The sequence below is a fragment of the Aquarana catesbeiana genome, linkage group LG01 (genome assembly GCF_042186555.1).
Source record: "Aquarana catesbeiana isolate 2022-GZ linkage group LG01, ASM4218655v1, whole genome shotgun sequence".
In the NCBI taxonomy this organism is placed as follows: domain Eukaryota; kingdom Metazoa; phylum Chordata; class Amphibia; order Anura; family Ranidae; genus Aquarana; species Aquarana catesbeiana.
The window spans coordinates 877579525-877599749 of record NC_133324.1 but is presented as its reverse complement, the minus strand read 5'-3'; the positions used below and the strand labels follow the sequence as shown (position 1 = coordinate 877599749).

General features: G+C 41.5%; 1 protein-coding gene across 2 annotated transcripts in view; it reads right to left on the bottom strand.

The window, feature by feature from the left end:
- EVC (EvC ciliary complex subunit 1) overlaps positions 1-20225 on the bottom strand; it is a 180012-nt gene that overhangs the window by 3346 nt on the left and 156441 nt on the right. For both annotated transcript variants that reach the window (XM_073610289.1, XM_073610281.1), the window contains 3 exons: positions 12914-13007; positions 12115-12241; positions 1028-1121 (listed from right to left, as the gene is read on the bottom strand). In XM_073610289.1, coding sequence (XP_073466390.1) covers positions 1028-1121; positions 12115-12241; positions 12914-13007 — 315 coding nt within the window. The remainder of the gene's footprint in view (positions 1-1027; positions 1122-12114; positions 12242-12913; positions 13008-20225) is intronic.

The following is a 20225-nucleotide window of genomic DNA, read 5'->3' as shown; positions in this document are numbered from 1 at the left end:
CCTTGACAATGACTTTCATGTTTTAAAGAACCTGACAAAAAGTATTTGTGGGATTCATTAGACTGGATCTCTGTAACATTGGGAGAGCTGTTAACTATCAGAAAAAGGTAACTTCTGCTGCTGGCTTGAAAGGGTCTTTTATGTCTTAGAAGATCTAATGGCACCAGGCACAGGTCAGATGGTCAGGGTCTGCCAGGAACAATTCCAAGGCTCCAAAAAGGAGTATAATACAACTAAACCATACTACTTAAAGTGGAACTTCACTCTCTCAATCAACATTGACTATTTTTAATCCTTATGCTGCTTGCATTAGTAAATAGGTAGGAAATTATTTTTTATTTACTTGTTTAAACTTTTTTTTTTTACATTTCTTCAGTTATTTCCTTGTTTCTGGCCTAGGCATATGATGTCATACATCCTAGGAGTCTTCAGGAAGGGAGGAGGGGCTCTCTCAGCTAAGCACACCCTCCTGGCGGCATGCTAAGGGCAAATGGATTCCAGGAAGTAAATGCTACATGAGCTATCTGTCCTTATTGGCCAGAAATTCTAGGGGGGGGTTTTTGAGAGTGATTTCTCAGCAAAATAAAAAACGAGGATCTGGATGGATGGGGAAGTTTGCTTTGAATTTTAAAAATGATTTACATAGCATTGTTGGTTTCTGGTGCTCAGATGCAGTGTAGTTCTGGTTTAACTTCCAACATATACAATGTTGTATTCCTGATGCGTGGATCAGTGGAAATTAATATCGTATAGAATTCTCTTTAATGAACCCAGAGCACTTGGTAGAACTAAAAGTACTTTCAGTTATTAGAATAATTAAAACGCACCCTTTCATACTGTACAGTAATAAACATATTGTTCTATAATGGCTGCCGTCATTTTGCACCACTTGAAAAACAAATCCCATAATTCCCTTGCAATGTTGAAGAGCAAAGGAGAGACTTGCAATGCTGCAGATTACAAGTTAGGGCAAAGAAAAAAAAACATCTTTCTCCAGTATGGGAACACTATATTGATTGTAACTCACCTGGATGTCCCACTCTGTTGGTTACAGGACTACTGTCCGAAAGACGGATTCTCGCCATTGTAGCCAGCTCAGCAATGAAATCTTGTTCTGCTTCCTAAAAACAACAGAAATCAAACTATTGAAAAAAGGGCAACAAAATAATATTAGTATTTACAGCTAAATGATATACATGATGAACATAGAGTGCCTTGAAAAAGTATTCATACCCCTTAACATTGTGCACATTTTGTCATGTTACAACCAAAAACGTAATTGTATTTTATTAGGATTTTATGTGATAGACCAACACAAAGTGGCACATAATTGTGAAGTGGAAGGAAGATGAAAAATGGTTTTCCAATTTTTTCTACAAATAAATATGTGAAAAATGTGGTGTGCATTTGTATTCAGCCCCCTTTACTCTGATACACCTAACTAAAATCTAGTAGAACCAATTGCCTTCAGAAGTCACCTAATTAGTAAATTGAGTCCACCTGTGTGTAATTTAATCTCAGTATAAATACAGCTCTCCTGTGAAGCCCTCAGAGGTTTGTTAGAGAACCTTACTGAACAAACAGCATCATGAAGGCCAACCAGACAGGTCAGGGATAAAGTTATGAAGAAGTTTAAAGCAGGGTTAGGTTCTAAAAAAATATCCCAAGCATTCAACATCTCACGAAGCACTGTTCAATCCATCATTGGAAAATGGAAAGAGTATGGCGCAACTGCAAACCTACCAAGACATGGGTGTCCTTCTAAACCGCCAGGACGGGCAAGGAGAGCATTAATTAAGAGAATCAGCCAAGAGGCCCAGGGTAACTCTGGAGGAGCTGCAGAGATCCACAGCTCAGGTGAGCTGACCACAGGACAACGATTAGTCATGCACTCAATAAATCTGGCCTTTATGGAAGAGTGGCAAGAAGAAAGCCATTGTTGAAAGAAATTCATAAGAAGTACCATTTGCAGTTTGCGAGAAGCCATGTGGGGGACACAGCAAACACATGGAAGAAGGTGCTCTGGTTAGATGAGACCAAAATGTAACTTTTTGGCCTAAAAGCAAAACGCTATCTGTGGCGGAAAACAAACACTGCACATCACCCTGAACACACCAGCTCCACCGTGAAACATGGTGGTGGCAGCATCATGTTGTGGGGATACTTTTCTTCAGCAGGGACAGTGAAGCTGGTCAGAGTTGATGGGGAGATGGATGGAGCCGAATACAGTGCAATCTTAGAAAAAACCTGTTAAGAGTCTGCAAAAGACTTGAAACTGGGGCAGAGGTTCACCTTCCAGCAGGAAAACGACCCTAAACATACAGCCAGAGATACAATGGAATGGTTTACATCAAAGCATATTCTTGTGTTAGAATGGTCCAAAGTCCAGACCTAAATCCAATTGAGGATCTGTGGCAAGACTTGAAAATTGCTGTTCAAAGACGATCACCATCCAATCTGACAGAGCTTGAGCTATTTTGCGAAAAAGAATGGGCAAAAATGTCACTATCTAGATGTGCAAAGCTGGTAGAGATATCCCCAAAGACTTTCAGCTGTAATTGCAGTGAAAGGTGGTTCTACAAAGTATTGACAAATGCACACCACACTTTTCACATATTTATTTGTAAAAAATCTTAAAAACCATTTATCATTTCCCTTCCACTTCACAATTATGTGCCATTTTGTGTTGGTCTATTACATAAAATCCCAATAAAATACATTTACGTTGTTGGCTGTAACTAAATGTGGAAAATTTCAAGGGGTATGAATACTTTTTCAGGGCACTGTAGGTACACTTCCATTTATAACTAGTTCTACTACAAGTATAATGGTCATCCAATAAATATCCCAAAAAGTACTTTCGACACCTCGCAGGCTCCATTAATGACCAGGTAAAAAGCTGGCCATAGATGGTATGTTTTCTTCTTTCAGCCAGCAGGCTGGCCACAAAAGCAGGGTAGATGGAGGAATCCCCCCACCAGAACATTATAAACTGAGAGTGGGACTTTCCACTGTCAGAATACACTGATCAGCGCTTGCGGACACAAATTCCCCAAAAGTTTTCTAGCTTCTCTGTTCGACTTCTATTGAACATAGATAGGCACACATGGATCAAAATTCATCTGGCCCCTCCTGAACTGACTGAATTTCAATCCACCTACTGCCAGTTTTACAATACAAACTGAAGCAAGGCAAGAAGATAGGAACATCACGTAGGCAGAGTGCTGTAAACAGGGTTATAGTGCACCTGCGATCAAATCTAAAGAGTAGAATTAAAGTGTGTGTTCATCCAAAACATTTTTCTCAATTTTGGATAGCAAAGGGAAGGGTTTCAATTTTGGATCGACCTGAAGTAAGGGAAAATCTTCATCAGCAACATAGACAAAACTAAAAGAGCTTTTATTTATATTTTCTCTTTTTTGATTCTTTTTTTTTCCTTTTTGCGGTCTGAGTTCCTACTGTATGTTTCCTCTACTTCCAGTAGGGCAGAAAGCAAAGGTAAATCTCACTAATGAAGCCCAGTATAGCAGTAGACCCGACAGCAGTTCCAATCTTTTCCCAGTTTATCCAAAAATAGAAAAACATTTTTTTTTGGCTTAATATACACTTTGATGATATAACATATTACGGCATTTTAAGTGATAAGCGTTTTCCTTTTCTTTATCTGATGCCTATATAAGGTGCTCAGCAAATCCAATATAACTTGGAGACTTGAGAGAATCCACTTATCTCTTTGAACGTGAAAGCAGTTTTTTAATCAATTCAGAACAGACTACTAAGATTGCTGGTTGCATAAAATCAGAGTCCCCTATTTTAGCCTGACCTTGATAAGTATTTATGGAATAATCAGCAGAGGCAGTATAATTCAACAATATACACCCACAATTGAAATATCACTTTGGGGGGTTCTCCCATTAAAGGTAATCTCTTTTGAAGAACGAGTGCACACAGAAAAGCAGTTTTTTTTATGTGCACAAAAAATTATGATCTTTTTGTGAAATTGATCAGAAAATCAGCTGCACAGAGCAGGATTAAGAAATGAAGATGACAAAAGAGATTGGAGATGATAAATGTAACATATGCAGTATTGCCGGTTTATCACTATGTGAAGCATTCCCAGGGATATTTGCATGTTGTGTCTATACACTACAGCAAAGGGGGAAGAGGATAGATAAGTTAAAAAAAATATTAACCAATCATTATCTGCATCTAAACTGACCATATAACTTAATCACAAATCAATTAAAAAATAGAAGTCCTGATAACTACTTAATAGCCTACAATTTTTTAAACAACATCATATAGGGAACAGGTTAGAAAACAAAATAATTAAAAAAAAATGTTTTAACTTACAATAAAGTCTTTTTCTCTGAATCCATTGAGGCACACAGGAATTCAGATACAGAGAGGTTATACTCCTAATCCAAGATGATTAGACACTGGCAAGCATAAAAACATAAGCCAGCCTCTGTATAATTCATCCTCTACCCAGCATGCCTCCATTTTGTTAAAACATACCGTACCAAGGGCAAGAGCAAAAACACACAGAGGGGTGGAAATTATGTCCCTCTAATAGGCTCTAAGAAAAAGATTTTTGTATTTTTCATTAAGGGACACAAGATCAGATGTAAAATTAGAGACAAGTCAAGTGGGTAATACTGCTGCCTTTAGGGGAAATACAATCGGGGCATTTAATAGCAGTCCAAATGAAGAGTGGTCAACAGCCACTGACAGACCCAAGAATATAATGGAACTATCTGGAACTCAGTATTTGTAGGACCAACATTCAAATCTGAGCCAGAAGAGAGGAAGCCCTATCAAGACAGGCGAACTGCCACAATGGAAGGGAGGCCACAGGAAATTGACCTGGTGCTCCAGCCCAGGAGAAAAAAAAAATCACTGCAAAGGCGGCTGACGCTATCTGAAAGAACACTGAGCCTGAGTCAGTGAGAAGCTGTGAAAAACAACCAACAATCCACCAAAACACACTTGCACTTAACACCAGAAGAACACAAGGATGAGCTTTAACAGATCTACCATAACACCTGGAGGTGTCTTCACAGTCTTACAGAGGAATTCTGCAAACCCGCCTAACCTTAATCCAAAAACAGAACATGGGTTTAAGAAGTATCTGACACACCTCTGTCCAGTGAAGATTCCTTAGCTGAAGAGCAAAAATAAGAAAGAAAAAAAAAGAATAAGAAAGAATAAAAAAAAAAAGTCACATTGCTAAGAATGTTCAACTGATTAGGAACAGGAATGATGAGCATCCAAAACCCTCATTCAGTGGAGAGACCACCAGCTGAAGTGATCCAGATGGCAAAGCCTTATTCATAAGGAAGTCAGTGCGGTCAAGAGCAGCACACTTAGCATCATCGAGTGTGGGAACCAGGCTACTTGACCTGTAACATGAAAAGCTCCCAAACATTTCAAGAGTTGAAGGGGCTGCAACACTATAGGGATGTCCAATGGAGACCCATAGAAAGATCTCCGGAAGAAGTGAGAACTGTCTGCTCTGTGCAACCAGATTGCAAGATTGCAGTCACAGGTATGGGGACACACCAGCAAGTGGAGTCCCCTTGGGCCACAAGAGACTGACAGGTAGCACCAGAAAATCCTTTCTCCAAAGAGACCATCTGGATGTCTCTCCAAGGATATAGGCTCCAGAGGGGGAGACTAAAAGGAACTGAAAGTCAACAGGAAAAGGGGAGAGCAAGTTGAGGGTGTATTTTCTTGACATCCCCAAGCCTTGAAAAGGGAAGGAGAGAAAAATTTCCTGACAGATAAGAAAGGAAGCAATGGCCAATGGGGAGTGGACTTCCTTAACAGGAATTTAGGCTGAACAGCCCCACCTGTTAGTAACCCACAGTTGCCAACCCTAGGCACCTGCGAATCCTGATCCAGTTGAAACTTGCAGCTGTAAAAGACCTGAAACCTGACCCTGTTCAGGGAATGTCATCTTAGCTTTCCACAATTGGGATGCCAGGAAAAGGCATTAGGGTGGACACAAGGTGAGCTGAAGAACTGCTGCTACGGGGTGTGGAAGAGAGTGCATTGCGAATTTGGGAAATTTGAAAGAGGGACAGCACTTGCTCCTGCTGGGGGGCTGTACGAGGCATAGCAACAAGGCAGGATGGAAAAATACGAACAATGGGAGTTTTTTGTTGTGCTTTGGGGGTGCCGCAAATGGCCTACAGGTACTGCAATTACTATAAGCAACATTTTTTTAAAGCTGCACTTTTTTTTTTAACCCACTGTAGTCCCTTGATTGCATAGTCAATTTTTTCAAAAGATAAACTTAGCCTTTAAAGTGTATTTTTACTTTTGCAGTCTGAATTGTGAAAAGACACAGTACAGACAGGGTAAGATATGGCAAACAGCTTCCCAGCCCCGTACTGAGGTATGGGCTTTCAGTAATGCCCTGTACACATGGGCGGACTTTTCGGCATCAAAGGTCCGATGATCTTTCCGATGGAGTTACGACAGACATTCAGCGGACTTTCTAACGAACGGACTTGCCTACACACGATCACACCAAAGTCCGACGGATTCGTACGTGATGACGTACGACGGGAATAAAATAAGGAAGTTGATAGCCAGTAGCCAATAGCTGCCCTAGCGTCGGTTTTCGTCGTCGGACTAGCATACAGACGAGCGGATTTTTCGACCGGACTCAAGTCCGTCGGACAAATTTGAAACATGTTCCAAATCTAAAGTCCGTCAGATTGTTGACCGAAAAGGTCTGCTGCAGGTCCGATGGAGCCCATACACGGTCGGATTGTCCACCGAATTCGGTCCGTCGGACCAGTCCGGTCGAAAAGTCCGCTTGTTTGTACGTGACATTACTGAGCTGGAGGAACTGTAAACAGATATGGTTTTGTGGGTGGGGGGTCTGTTTGGAAACATGTACCATCTTAAATATGGTAATAACATGCACCATGGTCTAAAAATGGAATTAACCTTTAAAAACCCCCTATTACTTTACCACAACACAAATCCAACAATTTTTAAATTATCCATATAGGTAACACTAAACACACTTAAATTATCCAGGACCTGAACAATTGGCATAAATACTATGAATATTTTACATTATATTTACTGTGACTCGGAATAGGTTCTTTGTCCAGAAAGTGTAGTTTACCCAAAGTCTGAACTCCAGGCAAACAGCTACACAAATGAAATACATATATGGTTGTGTATTTCTGATCAGCCACTTTAGGATTTACACAGCTCTGCTAAACTTCACAGCCCTGCCTGGCAGGATAGTGGAACTGATCCTTCTCTGCTGCAATTTCACATACAGGCTTCTCACCCCAGTTTGTTACTGGACTGTGAAATGAGAAGCAGGGCATTGCAACACACCTGATTGGCTACTTGTGCTGGCTCTGTCTTCCCCGTTTCTGAGCTCTTCTGTACAGTGACTGTGAAGTGCTGATACCAAGAATAGGTCCCCAAAGATGGATCAAAATTCAGCAGGAACCAGATAAATTCAGAAAAATTCAGCAGGAACAGAATAAGATCTAAATATTGACTTTTGTTGAACGAGAATGTTGGAAAATTTCCATTTGATCAGCGGCTGCAGCCAATCGGCTATAGCTTTGATCGGTTTATTCTGACAGTGGAGGAGTCCCTGCAGTTAGAATACAACAAAACAGTGGGGAGGATTCCTCCATTCACCTCACTTATGTGGATGGAAGAATCTTTTGGTCTTTTTCCCGATCAGCCCGCTGGCTGAACGAAAAAAAAGACCCATCCATGGCTAGCTTACAATGTAGGCACTTAGGCTGTTTGCATTGGAAATAAATACATTTAATGATGCATTATTGATTAAAGAGCTGTAATAATCTGCCTTCTCCTCCTGGAGTTTAGCTTTAATTAATAACTTCACTTGTTAGTTTATCTCTTACCACTCCACCCAAAAGTAGAACTGCCTTCAAAATATTTTAGTGAACTGCCTCCTTAGTATTCTCAGAAAGGCTATAGTAACTGATTCCTACAGTGCCTTAAAAAAGTATTCACACCCCTTGAAATTTTCCACATTTTGTCATGTTACAACAAAAAACATAAATGTATTTTATTGGGATGTTATGTTATAGACCAGGGGTAGGCAACCTTTTGAGCACAGTGTGCCGAAAAATATTTTCAAAGAAACTGAGAGTGCCGATTTTATAACAAAAAAATGTTAACTTCACACTCTCAATCACGAAAAGGATTTTTTTATAAAGTAAATGCTGTAAACTACTTGAGTAGTGAGAAATGAACATCCTGCACTCTCACACTTCAGATCAGCCCCAATTCCTGCCACTCCACACCTTAGATTCACTGTCTTCCCTGCTCATCTTTCCCACCACTGTAACCCCCTTCTCATCTGGCCCAACACTGAATCCCCCCCTGCTCATCTGCCCCACCACTGAACCCCCTTCTCATCTGCCCCAACACTGAACCCCCCCGCTCATCTGTCCCACCACTGTACTCCCTTGCTTTTCTGTCCCACTGCTGAACCCCCCTTCTGATCGCTCCCACTACTGCTCTACCGACGTATCCCCATGCTCTTCTGTCTCACTACTGAATCACCTTCTCATCTGTTCTAACACTGAACCCATCTGCCCCACCACTGTAACCTGCTTTCTCATCTGCCCCACCAATTTACCTCCTGCACCTCTGTCTCACCTCTGTACCCCCTGCTCTTCTGCCCCACCTCTGTTCCCCCTGCTCATCTGTCCCACCAATACACCTCCTTTCACATCTGCCCCACTGCTCTACCCCCCCTGCTTTTCTGTCCCACCACTGAAACCCCTTCTCATCTGCCCCATCACTGTACCCCCCTGCTCCTCTGTCCCACTGCTGAAGCCCCTTCTCATCTCTTACACCACTGAACCTTCCTGCACATCTGCCCCACCGCTGTACCTCCTGCTCTTCTGTCCCACCTCTTAATCCCTTCTACTCATTTTCCCCACCGCTGTACCCTCTTCTCATCTATGATATGCGTGATATGCAGAGTGATGAAAGGAAGCAGAGATGAGACACATCTACCTGTCCTGAGACACCTCTCGCATCCAGCCCACCTGCTTGTATGTGATGTATGTGATGTCACATACAAGCATCTGTGTAACTAAGTGCAGCGCTGTAGTATTGCATTAAGTACCTCAAATGATTTCAAGGTGAATCAGTGAAAATTATATGTGACCAAATACAGTAAGCATTTCATATAATAAAATGAAAATAAAAAATATAAAATAATGAAAAGTCTCTGGTGACCAAATTTCGTTCTGTTCCGTGTAATGATTATTCACAGTCCATATTCAAAATAAATAATCCTGTTCACCTTGTGAATATCAATAAGATGAATGGAAGGTAATTAGTGATGATACCGCCACCCTAGTGAATTGCGAGTTTACCAGAGACTGTGGACTCAAAAGAACGTACGTTCTGTGAGACAAATGTGCTTGTATTGCTCCTGGCAATGGAAGTCTTCAAGAGCATTTAAGGGTCCACACCTATGGAAAACTGGAGTCATCCAGGATTTAATGGTAGAAGATTTTCTCCATCAAGATGGTATGCATCCAGGAAAGTTTAGCCTCTCCTCCATGTGTTCACCTTTTTGGTGAACACATGGAGGAGAGGCTAAACTTTCCTGGATGCATACCATCTTGATGGAGAAAATCTTCTACCATTAAATCCTGGATGACTCCAATTTTCCATCGGTGTGGACCCTTAAAGGCTCTTCTTCCATTGCCAGGAGCAATACAAGCATATTTGACTCACAGAACGTACGTTCTTTTGAGTCCACAGTCTCTGGTAAGCTTGCAAACCACTAGGGTGGTGGTATCATCACTAATTACCTTCCATTCATCTTATTGATATTCACGAGGTGAACAGGATTATTTATTATGAATATGGACTGTGAATAATCATTACACAGAACAGAACGAAATTTGGTCACCAGAGACTTTTCATTATTTTATATTTTTTATTTTCATTTTATTATATGAAATGCTTACTGTATTTGGTCACATATAATTTTCACTGATTCACGTTGAAATCATTTGAGGTATTTAATGCAATACTACAGCGCTGCACTTTGTTACACATGTGATTTTGAACGAATTGTCTGTTTGTTGTGTCAGCTGCTAGATTTCGAGCAAACGCAGTGATTACATTTTTTTGTTTATTGTTTACATACAAGCATCTGAAATGGATGCGCAATGATAAGCTCAGGTCAGGGGCATTTTCTGAACGCAGTGGGCCTGTGTGCAGGATCATAAGTTGGACCCCAGCAGCTGAGAAAAAGTGCGGTGCTCTGCGCCACAGAAAAAGTTGGGTGTGATTTTCATTGCGCTGAATACTGGCTCTGGCTTAAGGGGACAAAGAGTGCCGGGGTTTAGTAGTAAGTGACGCAAAGGTTCAGGAATAATTTCAACAAAGTTCCCATATGCTCAACAGTAATTCCACAAACTGTCACCTGATTGTGGTTTTCTCAATCAGTGAAATCCTTTCTTTCGGAGATTGGTAGTGGCAACCAAGCGAGTCATCTTCCTCCAGATGGTGGAAGGTGGTAGCAGGACTGTGATTGCCTTTAGCAGTGGCCAATGACAGCTCTCCTCCTCCTGGAAACAGGGACCCCCCCCCAGCATAACTACACCCAATCTCTTCCCCATCACAAAAGCTGACAATCACAGCTACAGCAAAGTTAGAGAACCAAACAATGTTTCCCATCTTTTACAATGTGTGGGGGCACAGTGCCTACCCCTCAGTGCAGGTGCGGCGTGGGGAATTCTGAAATTGGAATGCATTAGTGTCTCACTGACATCTCTCTGCAGTGCTCTGCTGCTGGGGAGGGAGTTGAATCCCGGCAAAAGAGGCTTTGAGTGCCGCTTGCGGCACCAGTCCTGGGGGTTGCCTACCCCTGTTATAGACCAACACAAAGTGGCACATAATTATGATTTGGAAGGAAAATGATAAATGGTTTTCCAAATTTTTTACAAATAAAAATGTGAAAAGTGTGGCATTCATTTATATTCAGCCCCCCTGAGTCAATACTTTGCAGAACCACCTTCCGCTGCAATTACAGCTGCAATTCTTTTTGGGGATGTCTCTACCAGCTTTGTACATCTAGAGAGTAACATTTTTTCCCATTCTTCTTTGCAAAATAGATCAAGCTCTGTCAAATTGGATGGAGAGCGTCTGAACAGCAATTTTCAAGTCTTGCCACAGATTCTCAATTGGATTTAGGTCTGGACTTTGCCTGGGCCATTCTAACACATGAATATGCTTTTTATCTAAACCATTCCATTGTATCTCTGGCTGTATGTTTAGGGTTGTTGTGCTGCTGGAAGGCGAACCTCCGTCCCAGTCTCAAGTCTTTTGCAGACTTTAACAGGTTTTCTTCTAAGATTGCCCTGTATTTGGCTTCATCCATATTCCAATTAACTCTGACCAGCTTCCCTGTCTCTGCTGAAGAAAAGCATCCCCACAACATGATGCTGCCACCACCATGTTTCATCGTGGGGATGGTGTGTTCAGGGTGATGTGCAGTGTTAGTTTTCCACCACACATAGCATTTTGCTTTTAGGCCAAAAAATTACATTTTGGTCTCATCTGACCAGAGCACCTTCTTCCACATGTTTGCTGTGTCCCCCACATGGCTTCTCGCAAACTGCAAATGGGACTTCTTATGGCTTTCAACAATGGCATTCTTCTTGCAACTCTTCTATAAAGGCCAGATTTGTGGAGTGCACCACTGATAGTTGTCCTATGGACAGATTCTCCCACCTGAGCTGTGGATCTCTGCAGCTCCTCCAGAGTTACCATGGGCCTCTTGGCTGCGTCTCTGATTAATGCTCTCCTTGCCCGGCCTGTCAGTTTAGGTGGACAGCCATGTCTTGGTAGGTTTGCAGTTGTGCCATACTCTTTCCATTTTCGGATGATGGATTGAACAGTGCTACATGAGATGTTCAAAGCTTGGGATATTTTTTTATAACCTAACCCTGCTTTTAAACCTCACCACAACTTTATCCCTGACCTGTCTGGTTGTAACATGACAAAATGTGGAAAATTTCAAGGGGTATGAATACTTCTTAAATGCACTGTATCTGCACTCCATGGAATTACCTTCAGCTTGTTTTCCAGCTGCCCTTCCAGGAGATGTAGAAGAGATTTTTTCTGTCTCAGGGAGTCCAGGTGGCTTTGCTCATACAGTCTGAGCTTCTGCAGTAATTGCTTTTGTAGAGAGATCAGCCTGAAACATAATAGCAATGATGAGAAGACCCTGCTCAAGGAATTGCTAGTATATCTTTATATTGGAAGAAAATGAAGCCACACACACACACACTAGATTTATAAGACAAACAATTATTTTTCGTTTTTATTTACACTGATGTTCCAGTATATGTACATGCTCAGTGAGAAAAGCTTAAAAGTCAGACTCTATAGAGGACAACGGCTAATAGAACAGTCCATCCACTGCAAAAGAAACTGAACAGAGCAGATGAAAGGATGCAAGCTTTCCTATTTATGTGGAACTCTGGGCATTTAACCTCCCCCCCCCCCCCCCCCAAAGTTCCATCCTGGTATTTTTATTAGAAAAAAACCTAAACATATATTTTCCCTGCAGTCTTCTAACCGGTCCGGTGACAATCACAGCACCTTCCCCTTCCTCTGGTGGCAGCAGGCATTCATCCTGGACTGATGTGTACCCCAGCAGTCATCAAATCACCAGCCATCAGGGAGGTATCTGTGACATGAGGAAGCAAATCCCTGTACTTCTACCAAGATGGTCCTCTCCACACTGAGACAAAGTGCAGAATAAGGCATGCAAAGTCATTCATGAGGAAATGATCAGTTGCAGGAAGCCTACAAGCAGCTCTTATCAAAGGAAAAAATTAATTTGGATGCACTCTTTGCCACAAACCTTTTATGAAGAGAATGACCTGATTCTTGTTGTGAAGCCTTTTCTTTGAGCGCACTGTTGGTCAGTTTCTGGTTATTGTGTAATTTAGTATTATCTGAAAAGACAAAAAAGTGCTAAACATTAAACATTGCAGCTCCATAGACTGGTGAATTGGATACTGTAAAGCTGACCATAGGGAGGGTAGATTTTCAAATGAAAGTTCTTGGGAGAAGGTTGTAAGAAAGGTCGTTCATTTTCTAGTTATTAGTGGGGTCAAATTGACGTTCGTTTTTGTCCACAGTTCCAAGAAAATTTGAAGAAGCAGGATGGAAATTTTTTCCAGAACAAATTCATTTGTAAAAATTCTTTATTTTACGTTTTTACACATACAAAGAAAAGAGATAAACAATTGCAGCATATACAAAAATATATCTTGTATAACGTGACAGTAAAGTAACAGTAAAAAAGTTACAGGAGTAAATACCAAACAGACCCCAAAAGGTTTCACAAAGCCCTGATGGCATAACCCAAATTACAACAATCAATAACCAACTCTCCTGGTTCTGGAAAGTTGAAAGGGGCCCATCATAAAAGTGAAGGGTATGTCTGTCACATTCCAGGTATCTGCAATAATGCCCAGGCACAAGGGAAAATAAAAAAAAGAAAGTAAAGAGAGAGAGAGTGAAAGAGAAATTAGGAGACAGTCAGATGGGTGACCCTACATTATCCACCCGTGAAATACGTGCCAAGCCTGGGAGTCAAATTCTTAAATAGGCTCTGCCTGACCCAACTACTAGAGTCACATGGGGTGGCAGCATCCAATCAGGTAGTTTCCCCAGTGACCCAGGAAACCATAGAGGAACCACGTTTCTCTTGATTTCCTCTTTCAAAAGACAATTAAGGATGAGCTCAGGTGTGTTCGCAAGCCGCACGTGCAAAGCCCGCCAGGAAGTCGGCACTGCACAACGCTAATCACAGGCAGTGAGACATTTCCCGATCTCTGCAGCCGCGCAATGGGACAATGTCTCACTGCCTGTGATTAGCGCTGTGCAGTGCCGACTTCCTGGCGGGCTCTGCACATGTGGCTTGCGAACACGCCTGAGCTCATCCTTAACGACGATAAATGTTCTGAGAATTTTCCTATGACTTTTCTTAAGAAGTTTTGTTTGAAATTCTTTCCATCTATGGCCAGCTTAAAAGAGAAGTATGGGGTCCGCTGAGAGGCTGAGCCGGGTGTCGGTCCAGGGATCTGGCAGATCCCGACTCCGTGGCCATGATGACACAGAGCCTGGACCGACTCTGTGACGTCAGCAGAGAGTGGACTTCAGCTGGGTTACAGGAGTGCAAAACGAACCTGTCATCCTGAGCTTTGGCTGTACTTCTCCTTTAAGGCTGGACAGTAAAATAACTAGTATGCATTAACTATAAAGTTCCGCATTCTGCAAGTGTTACAATGAATGAGTGTAGAGATCCCAATATTTCTCATCTCTTGGGCCACACACAACGATAACAAAATTATAACAGAAGATGTGGTCAACAGAAAGCTATACAAATCATTCTACAAACATTGATTTAAACAATTCAATAAAATTAAAGGGTCTCTGGTATGACAGAATATGCCATTCCTGAACTCATTTTGAGAATGCTAGTTTCCTGGCTGTCATGCGGATCTATGCCTGAGACTTTTCTAAAACTCATTTACAGCACACTTGTCTTGTGTATTAATCTTCAACTGAAGTAGGACATGTCCGGCCAACTAACAATTCAAAGAGGCCAGCAATAGCAGCCCCCATTCCTTTCTTAAAGAAATTCGATAAACTCTCCTTGGCTTTCGTGCTGCAGGTGTTCCGACTTAAGTAGATGAAACAGCAGCTTAACAGCCGGGCACTTGTTGCACACCAGCTCAGAAGTCACTTCAAGCAATATCAAGGGATACTGAGAGAGCAACACAGAGTCAACCATACAAGGGAAGCTGTTTCATGCTACACATACAAATGCAACAAACAACCATTCACATACAACTAAACTATCTCACATTATCTACAAGTAACCACAGAACCATTTGAGCCTTGGTCAAAATAAAAAATTACATATATGATGGAGTATGTCACTCGCATTACTATGGTAGCATGAAACAATGAAAAAATAAAAAAAAAACAATCCCAGTGAAATAAATTTAACATAGTGTCCATTCCATTATCCACAAAAAATGTGCACCATTTATAAATAGAATTAATAGTTCATATAATGTGCTTCCAACTGGTGACAAAAAACACAATGTTCCACTCAGTGCTCTACTCTAAATGGAAAGTTCATTGGTGCTCCATTCACAATGAGCTGTGTAAACTGTATTACCTTAAATTAAAATGCATAAAAAACAAAACAGTGCACTCACATTTTTTGGTGCCTTAAACCCGTCGGCACAGACAATCAATGCTCAATAGTATGAGGGAATTGCAGCCGCTTCACCTATCACAGAAGCTGGCCTGCGTTCCACAGTAGTTAAGCCAAGTAATCAGCAAACCGGAAGTGAGTTAATGATAAAGAACAAATAAAAACACGCTTTTGTTCTATGGTCAAAGGGAAAACGTAAAAAATTATTATTTAATCCGATACATTGCATGTAATCTAGCTATCTATTAAAATGTCCATGTCATTATCAGTATATTGGCAGAACAACTAGAATACTATTGGTGAGACTTAGAGAACACATTAATAATATCAAAAAGGGCTATAAAAAACATAGCCGAATCGAATCATTTCATAATTCACCATATTAGGGACACCCAGGAGACTTATTTTTTGCGGGATTGATAAGGCTGAGAACTTTTGGAGAGGTGTTAATAAAATGAAAAAAGTATCGCAGGGTGAGACCAGCAGGATATATGACTTAAAAACCATGCAACCAACACGTCTTAATATAGACATAGATTTACCTTTATACACTATAAATATAAAAAATACAAAATTAGACTTACTTCATGGTAGCCCTACTGTGTTGTGCTCATACAGCTCACCACCACTTCCATGATTAACCCAAAGTATGACAGACTACTGGTAACTGGACACAATAGGGATAGGGACAATTGTAGACACGCACCCTCACTCACTCAGGTTGAACTGGATGGACTGGTGTCTTTATTCAACCTCACTAACTATGTAATATAGCGTATAAAGTTTCAATAATATAACAGCACGGATTGAGCCTGCAACCCTTGGATGGATATCACATGTTTAGCCCAATTTCAGTCACTCTACTCGACACTTCGCTGTTATAGCTTGATAGCCACTAGACCGCATTTTGTTCATTTCCATATTTGTAACTGTTTCATACATGCACCACCATGGTGGTCTACCTTATGTTCAATGTATCTTATGCTCTGTGTTAATTTTGTTCATCTTGTTTGTAACTGACTTTGTGCGATTGTCTCTGTGTGTGTGGTTTTGTCTATGACGGGAGGGATCAGAGAAGCCAGATCATATTGGCGGTTCTCTCCCATCCTGCAGCTTTCGCTAGGTAAGGGTTAATTATTTGGTGCTTATAGAGGGTAAGGTTGCTGTCCAGATCCAGCCTCCTGTGGAAGTCAATTGAGCGAAATGCATTGGGGTGGTTCTGAACGACATTGACGTCACTTCAGGTTTGCTGATTACTGGGCTGTACTACTGTGAAACGCAGGCCAGCTTCTGTGACAGGTGAAGCCCTGAAAATATGTTAAATTGATTTCACTGGGATTGCTTATATTTTACTTTTTCACATTGTTTCATGTGTTGGAATATTAATATTTTATATTGACACTGTAATATTTATACTTGGCACTGCTTTATTTTCTATATCGTTACATATCTATGTGTTAAAAGTAGCTACTGTGATAGGGATTATTTCACACATTGGGTGTAGCGCTGCCTCATCCAAATTAGCAATAATACCTTGGACTGCTTGTATGTGATGCATACTAGCAAATTATGGTATTGCCTTGCAGGATTAAAAAAAAACTAAAAAACAAACAGTGGTTTACTACCGCTTTAATGCAAAACTCCAGTTAAAGTGTTACTAAACCCACAACAGTAAAATCAGTGTGTATATGAATAAAGCATGCTTGCTATTCTCACCTAAGGGAACCTATTGGAACCTAAGGGGTTAATCATTCGCATTGTGTAAAAGGCTGTTTGATTCTGGCATCTCTGATCCTCCCCTTCTTCCACAGTCCCCAATTTAGAGTCTATGGAGGCACTCTGCAAATGCTCAGTTTGGTATGTTTTGCTAGAGAGGTTTTTTTTTTTCTTGGGAAAGTGCATGTGATCAGCACAGGGCCAATCAGCACTGTCCATACAGAGGACCAGGGGTCTTGCAGTCTCATAGGACAGACAGAAAACTCCTCCTACAAGCTTTAACCAGTGCTTGGCTGGACACTGATAGAAGTCACAAGACTGCTATATAATGCTGATGAGAAAAGGTATATAGCAGTTGATATTTATTAAAATAATGTAATTTCAATTATGTATCAATTGGCAGAAGCAACAGGTAGCCGCTGTCGGTTTTATTTTTGCCATTGGTTTCCCATAAGGAAGAGTTCCCTTAACTTGGGGGTCTTAGTAGATGATAGGCTCAGCAATGGCATGCAATGCCAAGCTGCTGCTAACAAAGCAAACAGAATATTGGCATGCATTAAAAAGGGGATTCATTCCAGAGATAAAACGATAATTCTCCCGCTCTTCAAGACACTGGTCCGGCCGCACCTAGAGTATGCTGTCCAGTTCTGGGCACCAGTCCTCAGGAAGGATGTACTGGAAATGGAGCGAGTACAAAGAAGGGCAACAAATCTAATAAAGGGTCTGGAGGATATTAGTTATGAGGAAAGGTTGCGAGAACTGAACTTATTCTCTCTGGAGAAGAGACGCTTGAGAGGGGATATGATTTCAATATACAAATACCATACTGGTGACCCCACAATAGGGATAAAACTTTTTCGTGGCCACTCATTAAAATTAGAAGAAAAGAGGTTTAACTTTAAACTACGTAGAGGTTTCTTTACTGTAAGAGCAGCAAGGATGTGGAAGTCCCTTCCACAGGCGGTGGACTCAGCGGGGGGGCATCGATAGTTTCAAGAAACTATTAGATAAGCACCTAAACGACCGCAACATACAGGGATATACAATGTAATACTGACATATAATTACACACATAGGTTGCACTTGATGGACTTGTGTCTTTTTTCGACCTCACCTACTATGTAACTATGTAACTTCCTGTTCCAAAACCAAAATAGGAAGTCAAAGGAAATCCCTCTAAAGTGAGGGAATCCCTGATTGTTATTAGGGATGGGCGAACGGTTCAGCCCGAGCATAAGTTCAGGTCGAACTTTCGTTGTTCGTTTGTTCGGCAAACATCCGAACCAACGGGTCGTTCAACCGTTTGTATGCTCCCCCTCCCCGAACCAACCACAATGCATTGCGGCGCTGAACAGTGCATTGCAAGCCCTGCAGTGAAAGCTTCAGCCAATCAGGGCAAAGAGCACTGTCAGAGTCATGATTGGACACTGTCATCATGACTTTATCCAATCATGGCCCATTCCCGCCCCACAGTATAAAAATATTCTTTCAATGGCAGCCATTTTCAGTGTGATTTCGGCGTGGAGAGAGATAGAACAGGGCTCTGCTCAGTGCTATTAGTTAGTTAGTGTGCTATACTGTGCTATTTTGCTTCAGTGTAGAATATTAGTTTAGTGTCAGTCTAGGGATAGTGTGAGTGTAGTGAAGAGGACCATCATTCAGCTTTGCATAGTGTGCAGCTAGAGTAGGGACAGCTCAGATAGTTTCACTGTAGTGTAGTGAGACCGTGTCATTCATACTGACATTAGTGTAGAGTAAGGACAGCTCAGAAAGTTTCAGTGTAGTGTAGTGAGACCACCTCAGTAATCTTTACATTAGTGTATAGCTAGAGTAGGGACAGTTCAGATAGCGTCAGTGTAGTGACGGTTGAACGCCGTCTGATTGCATTAATTCCAGTTTAACGCCATCTACTTCTGTGTGCGTTACTGCCAGTTTAACGCCCTATAGTTTTTTGTGCGTTACTTCCAGTTTAACGGCATATAGTTCTGTGTGCATTACTGCCAGTTTTACACCATTTACTTCTGTGTGCGTTACTGCCATTTTAACACCATTTGCTTCTGTGTGCGTTACTGCCAGTTTAACGCCATATAGTTTTGTGCGTTACTGCAAGTTTAACGCCGTTTACTTCTGTGTGTGCGTTACTGCCAGTTTAACGCCATATAGTTTTGTGTGCGTTACTGCCAGTTTAACGCCATACAGTTTTTGTGCGCTACTGCCAGGTTAACTTCATATAGTTCTTTGTGCGTTACTGCCAGTTTAATGCCATTTACGTCTGCGTGCGTTACTGCCAGTTTAATGTCATATAGTTTTGTGCGTTACTGCAAGTTTAACTCCATTTACTTCTGTGTGTGCGTTACTGCCAGTTTAACACCATATAGTTTTTTGTGTGTTACTGCCAGTTTAACGCCATATAATTCTGTGCGTCACTGTACGTTTGGCGCATTATATTGCAGTATATTATAGTGTATCCGTGGAGTGTGTCTGTGTAGTGTGAGTACTGTAAAGACAATGGCTGCTATGTGACAATTCCCATCCCTCCTTTGAATATGATACCCCGTAACGGCTTGAGTTTGGGCTTTGGACATCTGTCCGGCTATTTGAGTGCAGCAGGGATAAATAGAACGCAACGTTCATCAGGGTATGAAATCATTCTTACAAACACGCACAACTTAACTGTCAAAAGCTGTGCTGAAGTAACACCGGCAATTAAACTCTTACACGCTTTGCTAAAACTCCCAGTCATTCCCCAAGACTGTCATGACTGTACACAAGAACTTCTCACTGTCACAGCACCTCGAAGAGATCTCACTGATCTGCCTAATCCAGACTGCCCTAATGTCTTTATAGATGGTAGCTGCACACGTCCAGCAGACAATCAATACAAGACAGGCTATTCGGTGGTAATGCTACCGGATCTCATACTAGAAGATGGTTACCTCACTGGCGCAACCTCCGCACAACAAGCTGAGCTGTATGCACTCACCAGGGCATGTTTAATACACAAAGGAAAAAAGGTGAACATTTACACAGACAGCAGGTACGCATTCGGGGTCGCGCACGATTATTGTATGATCTGATTTAGGCGTGGTTTCCGCACCGCAGATAACAAAAAAATAAATAACAGTGGTTACGTGTACGATCTAATTAATGCAATACAACAGCCCGATAAATTAAACATTATCAAAGTTAAGGGACATGCCACTGACGGATCTCTAGAGTCACA